The sequence below is a fragment of the Anopheles moucheti genome, chromosome 3 (assembly GCF_943734755.1).
Source record: "Anopheles moucheti chromosome 3, idAnoMoucSN_F20_07, whole genome shotgun sequence".
Taxonomy (NCBI): Eukaryota; Metazoa; Arthropoda; class Insecta; order Diptera; family Culicidae; genus Anopheles; species Anopheles moucheti.
In genome coordinates, this window is record NC_069141.1 from 90,466,017 (window position 1) to 90,476,646 (window position 10,630).

The window sequence follows — 10,630 nt, forward strand, 5'->3', positions numbered from 1 at the left end:
ACTCTCTGCAGCACAACAAGAACTGCGATCGAAACGGGAACAAGAGGTAGCTACACTGAAGAAGACGCTCGAAGATGAGTCTGCCAACCATGAAGCATCCTTGATGGACATGCGACACAAACATGCGCAAGAGATTTCTTCCATTAACGAGCAATTGGAGAATCTAAAAAAGCTGAAGGGCGGCTTGGAGAAGAGCAAACAACAGCTTGAAGCGGAAAATGCTGACCTTGCCACCGAACTGCGCAACGTAAACCAATCGCGCCAGGAGAACGATCGTCGGCGTAAGCAGGCGGAAACGCAGATCGCCGAGCTACAGGTAGGATTCGAAATATACGAATAATTGTTGATTCGTTGCTTTCCAATGATTTTAAGTTATCGATTTTCTTTTTCTTGTGCATGCCTCTTCCGTTAACATTTTAATTGCGTTTTCCGAACCGTATTAGGATTACGTTGAGTATTTCGAAGTATGACATGCATCTGTAGTGGTTTAGTTAAAATAAAATCGCAACATCATTATATTCTTATCAGCAATGTTGCTGTCATATTGCACACACTCCTGTTTGCGAATATTTCTTCTTAAGTCACAAATTGTAATTTATTATCGTATCATCCCATGCATCAGGTAAAACTGGCTGAAATCGATCGTGCTCGTGTTGAGCTGCAGGACAAGGCAACAAAGCTGCAACAAGAAAATGAAAACATCACTCAACAGCTTGACGAAGCTGAACTGAAGGCTTCGGCTGCGATCAAGAGTGCTGGCAATCTGGAAAGTCAGCTGACCGAAGCTCAGCAGTTGTTGGAAGAGGAAACGCGTCAAAAGCTCGGATTGAGCTCTAAGCTGCGTCAAATCGAATCAGAGAAGGAGGCGCTCCAGGAACAATTGGAAGAGGACGAGGAAGCAAAAACTAACTACGAAAAGAAGCTGGCTGAGTTGAACTTCACCATTCAGGAGCTCAAGAAACGCTCGGAGGAGGATTCGGACATTGCGAAGGAACTGGAGGAATCGAAGAAGAAGATGAACAAAGACATCGAAACGCTCCAGCGGCAGATCCAAGAATTGCAGGCGGCCAACGATCGCTTGGATAAGAGCAAGAAAAAGATCCAGTCTGAACTTGAGGACGCCACCATCGAGTTGGAAACTCAGCGCACCAAGGTGTTGGAATTGGAGAAGAAACAAAAGAACTTCGACAAAGTGTTGGCCGAGGAGAAGGCTATCGGCGAACAAGTGGCTCAGGAACGTGACGCTGCCGAACGCGAGGCAAGAGAGAAAGAAACCAAGGTTCTATCACTAACCCGCGAGCTTGATGAAGCGTTCGAAAAGATTGACGAACTGGAAACAAAGCGTAAGGGTCTGCAGAATGAGTTGGACGAGCTGGCAAACACACAGGTAAGAGTGGAATATGGTAATGAAATGAGTTGATAATACTAATGGAATGATTTTTCTTCTTCTTCGAATAACAGGGAACAGCCGACAAAAACGTGCATGAGCTAGAAAAGGCCAAGCGAGCCCTAGAAAGTCAGCTGGCGGAACTGAAAGCACAAAATGAGGAGCTTGAGGATGATCTGCAACTGACCGAGGATGCCAAGCTGCGGTTGGAGGTAAATATGCAAGCCCTGCGCGCACAATTTGAACGAGACATTCAGGCGAAGGAGGAACAATCGGAAGAGAAACGACGCGGATTGGTCAAAGCGTTGCGGGACCTCGAAGCCGAGCTGGACGAAGAACGCAAACAGCGCGCGGCTGCCGTGGCAGCGAAGAAAAAGCTCGAGGGTGACATCAAGGACATGGAGGCGACGCTCGAGATGAACAATAAGGTGAAGGAGGACGCACTGAAGCAGGCGAAGAAACTGCAGGCACAAATCAAAGACGCGATCCGTGACGCCGAGGAAGCTAAGGCGGCTAAGGAGGAGTTAGCCGCCATTAGTAAGGAGTCTGAGCGCAAGGTGAAAACTCTCGAGGCGGACGTGATGCAACTGTCCGAGGATCTGTCCAGTTCGGAACGGGCACGTCGTGCTGCGGAGGGTGAACGTGACGAGCTGCTTGAAGAAATCAATTCCAATTCTAACAAGGGCTCGTTAATGATCGACGAAAAGCGGCGCCTGGAGGCACGCATTGCCGCTCTTGAGGAAGAACTCGAAGAAGAACAATCCAATCTCGAGCTCATGGTGGATCGAAACCGCAAGGCTCAGCTTACAATCGAACAGCTGACAACTGAACTGGCGACGGAAAAGTCGAACGCCCAGAACAACGAAGCACTGAAGTGTGGTCTCGAACGTCTGAACAAAGAGCTTAAAGCGAAACTCTCCGAACAGGAAACGGCACTCCGCACGAAGCTGAAGGCCGCGACAGCAGCTTCCGAGGCCAAGAACATGAACTTGGAGAAACAGCTCGAAAACGAAACGAAGGAGCGACTGGCCGTGCAAAAGGCAAACCGCAAGCTCGAGAAACGCATCAAGGAGCTGACGATGAATATCGAGGACGAGCGACGACATGCCGATCAGTTTAAAGAGCAGATTGAAAAGGTACTAACGAGAGCAATGGTCGGGGTATTACCGTATCCGAATATTTGACCGATATGTATTCTTTTTCGATATTTGCTTCAGGTTAACAATCGAATGAAGACGCTCAAGCGCAACCTGGACGAGGCAGAGGAAGAAATCCAGAAAGAGAAGACACTGAAACGAAAGGCCCAGCGGGAATGTGAAGATATGCTGGAAAGTCACGAAGCACTGTCACGGGAAGTGAATGCACTCAAGTCGAAACTGAGGTAAGTTGTTGTCCCCAGTGTATATAAAAAATTGGAGTAAGAGAGGAACTTTGGAAAATGTTAGACACTGATATATGATCTCTTTTTGTGCTCTCATCGACAATGATGAAACATTACGCCACGTGTAGTGTACATAAAGACTCGAAAAAGTAATCAAACCTAGCCCAAGGAGTCGGATGTGGTTTCGCGAACCGGATGCGCCTTTTTTAGCGTCGCTTAATAATATGTACAGTAGAGAGAATTGCATAGGTGTATAGCTCCGTTTAGGATGATAGTTGAATTCTTGTTCCATGTTATGCTATCATGTTATTGAAGAAGGCTGATGGATGAAAAGGTGTGTGAAGATGGAATGAACGTGTGTAGGTTGTATGCAGCAGACACACATTTCACGTAATTAACGGATGTGATAAGTGTAAACCTCAACTATCTCTTAAGTAAATGCGTTAAAGGTAAAGTTATTTGCAGCACCTTTCTGTTTTGTCGTGAGTGCCGTTGTAATTGTTGTGAATTTGTTCGTTATTACCGGTCAGCATTAAATGCCAATGCATTACTATTACAATTTCAAGTTTTGGTTATGCTCTAAAACATGAAACAATCATATTAATGACTGAAATTAAACCTTGAAGTTGTGGAAACGTTGGTATTCATTGTTGTACTGCAAGACCATGTAATAAAGACATAGAATCATGCATTCTTCTGTCTAATCAAATCTCCTGCCCTTCTTCACCTTTGAGTGGTTCTTCAGCATGCGATGTACAGAAATTACCTTCAATACACAAAATCCTACCATTATGCCGGAGTTTTTTTAGTGGATGTTGTTTGCTTTGACTTTCATCTGGACCCCGAACAACTAGAATAGTGTGGATAAAATCTTTTGCATGTTTCCCGACTTGATATAGCCTTCTTTGGCGTTTAACCCTGGTAATAACGTTACATTTTGTACTGCGTTGTGCATTAACTACTGCTCTCCTTACAGTAAAAAAAAGATACTTGCAGTTCATTTTCTTTATCAATTAATCCTTTCCAAAAGAGTGTGCTTATTAGTGATGAATTCTAATAACAGTTTCTCTAGCTTTCTAGCTATAGAACGAGTTTTTGCTTGATTTAACGTGTTTTCCTTTTTTAACTCTTCAGACGAGGTGGCGCAATGGGCAGTTTGAGCTCATCCCGATTGACACCGAAGCGCGAGAATGATTCGATCTCGGTGCAGGATGAATCGCTCGATGGCGAAGATAACAGCAACTGACGAAAGACGTCTTCCAATGGCAAGCAGCAGCAGCAGTATCAATCGCAACACCAACAATTCTACCACCATTCCGACAACCTTTACTGAGAAGTGAATATGAATAGGTGGCAACAGTAATGCATAAATAGGTTTACCAGCAATAAAGGGACGAATGAGCAAACAAACCCTCTTGGGGAGGTCGGACCGTACATACACATGCACGTGCACACTATGTAAGAACGGACAACAAAATGCAGTCAGTGATCAACTGGACTGGGTGGGTCGAATCGAAAATGCATTTACCCCATTTTTAACCATACATTCGTGTGTCATTGAACATGATTATAGGGCTTCGATTGTTGGACGTAAGGAATGTTACGGATATGAAAGTTAGGTGTATGTGTGTGCGAGAAAGTTATGAAGCGGATTAGAATGATTTCCTTGTTTGTTTTTTCTTCTTTCTATCCGCCTTACAATTGTATGCTTGATGGATGAAAGCAAGATGATGTTTTATGTAAAAGCGCAACACTGTCGATGCGTTTATGTTCACATTCCTGTTATTTTTTAAGAAACGAGAGCAACGTGATGTGTAAAATGGATACAGCACGCTGTTTCCACTGGTCCACTGGAATGTTGGACCTCCGATAGAGAAGGTGTGGAAGCGTGCACTGTGATCGCTGCAAGGGAACAACAGTGCTCGCTGCAACCCCCTGAAAACGAAGAGAATGAAATGATGAATGTTTTCTGTGTGAGAGAGTACCCTTAGCAAAGTGCCATGTTTAATAACAATCAAATCTAGATAGATCGAACGAAAGGAGCAAACTGAAAGTGAAAGGGCTTTTCTTCGCCAATTGCGCCAATTGGACACACCAGCAAAGGAAAAGGTCCAACTCAATGCGTATTTGTGCTAGATGGTGGTTGTTGGTCTGTCATTGTCATTCTCATTCGAAGGAACATCCCGAACCGATCGTTTCGGATTCGGAGCGATCGTGATCATCTCCCGTCCCGTTTTGTGAGTTTAAACTTTATTTTGTTTTGTGTTCTGTTCTCATCGTCTTTATCTGTGCGATAAATGTTGTATGTTTTTTTAATCCGCAGGATGCAATAATAGTGGCTCCGAAAACATGATTTTAGGGATTTAGGGGTTATATGTGTTTGTTTGTTCATTGTGTAACAATCGCCATTGCCTGATGATTTTACGCGTGCAGATGGTTGCATCTATGTAGTTTTTTTTTTGTTAGTTGTGTGTCCATCGATTCCGAATTCAACCATATCGAAATTTGTTGGCTTGAGCGAAATGTATGTGGGTACTAGAGAGAGGATCATCTAAGAAGTTTCGTTGTACTGTTTATTGTAAAGGAGAGAATAAGAGGGAATATGGAAGTAAAAAAAGAAAGAGGAGAAAATGTGAAAGCAGCAGCAGCAGCAGCATTTTTTGGGGATTTATTTCGTATCTTCTGATTTTGATTATTATTTAATGATTTTTAATTCTTTTTATTTTCGTCCTTTATTTAACTGTGTATTATTACTTTTATCATTATGCTTATTATTACTATTATACTTTTAAACCGAATCGTAGCCGTCACCGATGCAGCCGCAATCGAAGCAAGCCTTGAGAACGAATCGAATCCCCGCAGCGCTTGGGAGGATGTAGAGATAGAGAGCGCATGTGAAAGTGAGAGTGATCAAGCAGGGGTGGATGAATATCATCAAGTCGGGGGTGGTGCACCCCTCTGTATGTAGGACGCACCCTTTCTATTTCACAAAATGAAACTGAACATTTTTGGAGCTAGTAAGAAAAAAACCGAAAACAATCCTCTCAAAACACACAACCTCCTCACGCACGCGCCTTCACATCCCTTTTGCCCCAAAACACACACCCATCCCCTGTTACATACATTTAATAAGCCCCATGTACTTTTTTATAGGAGATGATTAATCGGAAACAGCTGTGCAGAGCAGCAAATGATTAAAATTGATAATAAAATACCGTTTAAATATTGAAACAAAATGCAAATGTCGTACTAGTGTATTTCGTGGTTAAGTGAAAGAAAAAATGGAATAATTATTTGCATTGGTTCAAGATGGACGGTAAGTTATAAACAGTTATCATTCGTAGTAGCGTAAAGCCGTTGAATTCATCATCCTCGCTGTCGTTTCACATCAGCTACATCTTCCATGTCCGAATCGTCATCATTGTAAAGCTCATCATCTTCTGTTTCATCCAAAGCATTTGAAATTCCCGTTTTCTTGAATGATTTCTCAATGACTTCCTGTTTTATGCCGCTTATTATAGTCGATATAATACGATATATGCCAATGGAAATGGCTTTAGAAAGACGATATTGAACTTACCACCCCCAACGACGCTAATGAACGTTATGATCTTAAACAAATTAACGATTTAATTATGCCCAAAATTCATTACTGCCTTTCGACTGTTAATAATCCAGAACCCCGTTATACAAAGACTGAACGAAACTTTAAGCAAAGATGTAAATTTCAGCTTTCTCGTACCGATTCAATAGTTTAATAATATAATAAGTTAACAGTTCAATAGTCGCTTGGACTGTGTCCGGTGATTGTGAAAGGTGGGAAAAGAACCCTGTAGAGTTTGCGTCGCGCTGAAAAGCAACCGAAAATTCGATTCGTATCCACTTTCTGCTACTAAGAGAACATCCCAAAAAGGAGGCTTCGTTTATTCCAAGCTCATTCGGTGCGACGGTGTGTGAAAACTCGATCTCACTTCCATCTCACTTGCACTAGCGATCGTTCTCATGAGTTTGTTGGTATGCGATAATGATAGCCACCGTATTAGAAGATCTGCTCTCACGCTCAATGATGACGTGCGAGAGCTGAACAGCTGTGTGCACACTGGAGGGGAATTGATGTTAGCTCTTGTTTTGGATGCTCTCTTGGTGTCAGAAATCGAAAATCGGCTCGTTGTCGCATCAGCCGACGGGGAGTTTGAGATTCACGCGTACAAAAATTGCACCAAAGCTACGTTTCATGTAACAAGAGTCCATCCAAATCAGGAGATGATATCTAACCGGTGATCATGATGAACAATGACGGTGAAGATGATCATCTGCTGCAGGGTGGTTGAAAACAAATGTTAGCACAACAATTTCAAAAATGTTGCATCATAATTTTGTGTGAATTTAAAGTGAGAATGTTGCGTAATTGAGTGAAACTAATGGTATTATTTATTGCATGTTTGTAAACTATCATGCGGTTGTTATTAGTTGCCGATAAATTCATTAATGAATGCTGATAATTTCTGTGGTTCTATTCGTGTGGTTTTATTTAAATTTTAAGATTATTCACTGTTTTGAAAACTGTCTCAACAATGAATGTACTGAAAAACCGCGCAAAAGAAGATTTGTTATTTTTTAACATATTACTGTTTTATTTCTATAACTACACGTTCAATTTAAGTGAGAAATATCTTGATCATGTGAGGTCTACATTGTTGATACATGATAAAAAATCATCCCCTATTTAGTGGTGTTATTAGCCAATAAAACTTGTACTCTTTTACTAGTATTATTAAAAACGTAAATGTAATAAAATAGTTAGCTGATAACAGATTGTAATAACCACCCTGTAACAGTTCTGCTATAACGGTACTTCTCCTGTATGTTATTATCGTTGCGTGCTTATCAGTACATGGAGAACCTTATGGAAAGAAGGCGTGTCTTCGCTCTCACTTGCACTAGTGCTTCTGGTCCCATTAGTCTGATTGTATGCGATCGTGACGGCCAATGTATTAGAGGATCGTCTGTCACGCTCAATGATATCATACGAGAGCTGAACAGCTGTGTGCACACTGGAGGGGAATGGATGTTACCTCTTGTTTTGGATGCTCTCTTGGTATCAGGAATCGGAAATCGGTTCGTTTGTAGACAATTCTGTATCCGTCAACGAGGAATTTGAGAGAGAGAGATAAAGTATACTTCCCATTTCAGCTATCGCACCAGAACTAGCGATCATTCTCACGAGTTTGTTCCAGTGTTTTTATCGATGCAAGATGTAAACGAGTTATCATTGGTTGTCGTCATCAATCATTGAAACACATACTTCGATCATAGGTTTGTATTTTCATGCTTCATTGCGATTACTTCTGTTCAATAATTTATAATTGTATGTTTATTCAATGTTTAATCATACACGTTCGCACACATACAGAACGAAACTAACGACATAAAATGGAGACCAAAGTCGCGGAGCTGTGACACTACGCAGTCGCTTAAATTACACTCATTCACATTAAATTTATTACAGCACTACACCACCGCGAGATCGGGATTGAGTGCGCGGGCAGACCCTCGAGAAACAGGCGCGCCACTACGCACCACTTTGTTCACGACGTACGCCGCCTAGTTTGTGCTTAAGACATTCAGCAGGATTAAGTTATTCGACTCCCTGTTTCCTGTTTCGTTTATCTTCCTTCCGCCTTTGTGCTACGCATACAGGTTGGGCAATGAGAGGTCAATGATGGCGAGAGGGAGCATTTTTGCGTCGATTAAGAAGCCAGAGGATATGACAAACTAAAATAAGGATTGTGGAGGCGTTAAACCGATAGGCATGAGGAAAGAGAGGGGGCGAGCTAACGAAAATGCGTCCCAGCACAACGGCCCATCATGCCACATCGTATAGAACGTAGGAAAGCCAGCCAGGTAAGGGGTCAGTTCGAACATCGGGTACTTTAAATGCGCGACAGCTGCTGGAGTAGATTGCAGGGCCAGATCGCCTCGAGACGCTCCTTAAGGAAGTGGAACGGCAGTGAGAACCAGCTGAGAGTCGTGCTGGCGAAGATACCCATCGATTCTGGATACTGGTGCGTGAGCAACGCCAACAGTGCCGTAATCGAACAGAGTCCGGCTGTGAAGAGAATGAAGAACGGGAGCTCCTTCTTCGGATAGACGGACACCTCGTGGAAGGCTGGCAGCAGTTCACGGTCCGCACACTCCGTGCACGTTGGGTACGGATAGAAGAGATGGCCACGTTCCAGCGGGTACGGCAGCATGCGAAACGTACCCTCCCAGGTGCAGTGTAGCAGATTTAGAGCGCCCTCGACGTTCTTCCAGTGGCTGAGATGGAAGAACGCGTACGCTAGTGCCTCGGAGTCACCACGCTTCAGGATGTGTTCCGGCGGTAGTATGAGTTGCTTCATCTCGAGCAGATACTTCGGCACATGCGGGTTAAACTCCACCGCCCGATGAATCGCCTCGACCGCACTCATCTCCGCCGGGCTGAGACCGCGCTTGGATGCCACATCGGGCGAGAACTTTTCGGCAACCACGCGCGCTTTTAGCAGCGCGGCCGTGTAGCAGATGGTGGCCGACTTTGGTAGCGAGATGTCGTCGTACTTGGCCAGCACCGCCTGACAGTCGGCGTATGCTTGCATTTCCAGCAGCGCCTCGAGCAGATTCTCGTGAATATTGAGCACGTTCATGATGGGCGATATCTCCTTCGTCAGATCGCGGAACATCTTCACGGCTTCCTTCAGCTTGCCGAGCTTGCGGGCACACATGGCCAGCCGACGCTTGATGTAGATCAGCACGTTGGTATCGCGCCGATGGATGCCTTCGGCGATCGTGCCCTGATGTTGGAAGGTTTGTGACCTTTTGTAGTTACCTTCGGCCACTTTCAGTGCCGTCCGGAGGATTTTCTCGGCCTCTACTATCGTGGTCGCTTCTTCCTCTGCCAACAGTATGTAGGCCGGGGCACAGTCTGGGTTGAGCTCTAGTGCACTTTTGGCCGCTTTGATTCGAACGACAGGGTTCCGCTCACGCCAGGCCGTCTGCATGATCTCGTACTCGGCCTTACCAGCGTCTCCTTCGCATGTAAAGAATGTCTGATGGTCCTGCGCCGACAGGTTCATATCGTAGAACGTAAGCGGTTCTTTCTGGGTGGCCCAGTAGAAACGTTGGTACTCCGCACCACGAAACAAATTGAGCGGATTGCGCCAAACTTTACATTCGGGCATACTTTGTGTGGTACCACTACTACCACTCGTACTGCCGCTCGTATTGGCTGGGGCCGGCGAATCGGTGCCATTGTCGTTACCACTTATCCACGGACTGATGTGATTGATAGATACTTGTTCTAAAAATTTGAACAAAACCAAACCATGAAATTTGTACTGTTGCACCGTATCACATTCCAATCTCACCGATGAAAGATGTTCCATACTTCCGGAAGTACCACCATTCGAATATTAGTATCAACCCGGAAATGAGACTAGATGTGCCGGTAAGGGCAACGTAGAATTTGGGAGTCACTGGTAAATGGAATGAGCGAAAAAACAACCATTAGCGTACCGGGATTAATGCATCTGAGACCCGTTGTGGACAGTGGTGACACGAAACCGAGTAGTAACTTACGCGTGCTGAGAAACACCGATGAATCCCACATCCTTCTACGTCGGAAGACACAGACTTCCGGATAAAAACGAACACACGAACGGTAAACGGTGCAGGAAGAGACAGAAAGGAAATGTATGATTTTTCCCTGGAAACGCCACAGAAAACACGACAAAAAACACGGCAGCAACAGCACAACAGCAGCACTACAAGACAAGACAGAAATCTTTTTTCGTTGCTTTTTTCATTTTCCTTTGGGATTTGTCAAA

General features: G+C 44.2%; 2 protein-coding genes across 3 annotated transcripts in view; one reads left to right on the plus strand and one right to left on the minus strand.

Moving 5' to 3' along the window:
* LOC128305145 (myosin heavy chain, non-muscle) overlaps window positions 1–4,840 on the plus strand; it is a 36,945-nt gene extending 32,105 nt beyond the window's left edge. For both annotated transcript variants that reach the window (XM_053042462.1, XM_053042463.1), the window contains 5 exons: window positions 12–316; window positions 623–1,387; window positions 1,462–2,523; window positions 2,605–2,768; window positions 3,903–4,840. In XM_053042462.1, coding sequence (XP_052898422.1) covers window positions 12–316; window positions 623–1,387; window positions 1,462–2,523; window positions 2,605–2,768; window positions 3,903–4,014 — 2,408 coding nt within the window. In that variant the 3' untranslated portion in view covers window positions 4,015–4,840. The remainder of the gene's footprint in view (window positions 1–11; window positions 317–622; window positions 1,388–1,461; window positions 2,524–2,604; window positions 2,769–3,902) is intronic.
* Window positions 4,841–8,105: 3,265 nt separating this feature from the next.
* On the minus strand, window positions 8,106–10,501 carry LOC128302545 (protein ST7 homolog). Its single transcript, XM_053039393.1, has 3 exons — window positions 10,383–10,501; window positions 10,172–10,279; window positions 8,106–10,104 (listed from the first exon to the last, which is right to left on the minus strand). Exons 1-3 carry the CDS (start codon window positions 10,411–10,413, stop codon window positions 8,702–8,704), a joined length of 1,542 nt encoding a protein of 513 aa, XP_052895353.1. The 5' UTR covers window positions 10,414–10,501; the 3' UTR covers window positions 8,106–8,701.
* Window positions 10,502–10,630: the final 129 nt, after the last annotated feature.

Bases quoted from the DNA above. Each gene is read 5' to 3' on its own strand.
- LOC128302545 (XM_053039393.1), bottom strand. From the start codon at position 10,413: ATGTGGGATTCATCGGTGTTTCTCAGCACGC. The intron at 10,280-10,382 runs GTAAGTTACTAC...TCCATTTACCAG, and splicing joins ATCGGTGTTTCTCAGCACGC to TGACTCCCAAATTCTACGTT. The intron at 10,105-10,171 runs GTGAGATTGGAA...TCAAATTTTTAG, and splicing joins GTATGGAACATCTTTCATCG to AACAAGTATCTATCAATCAC.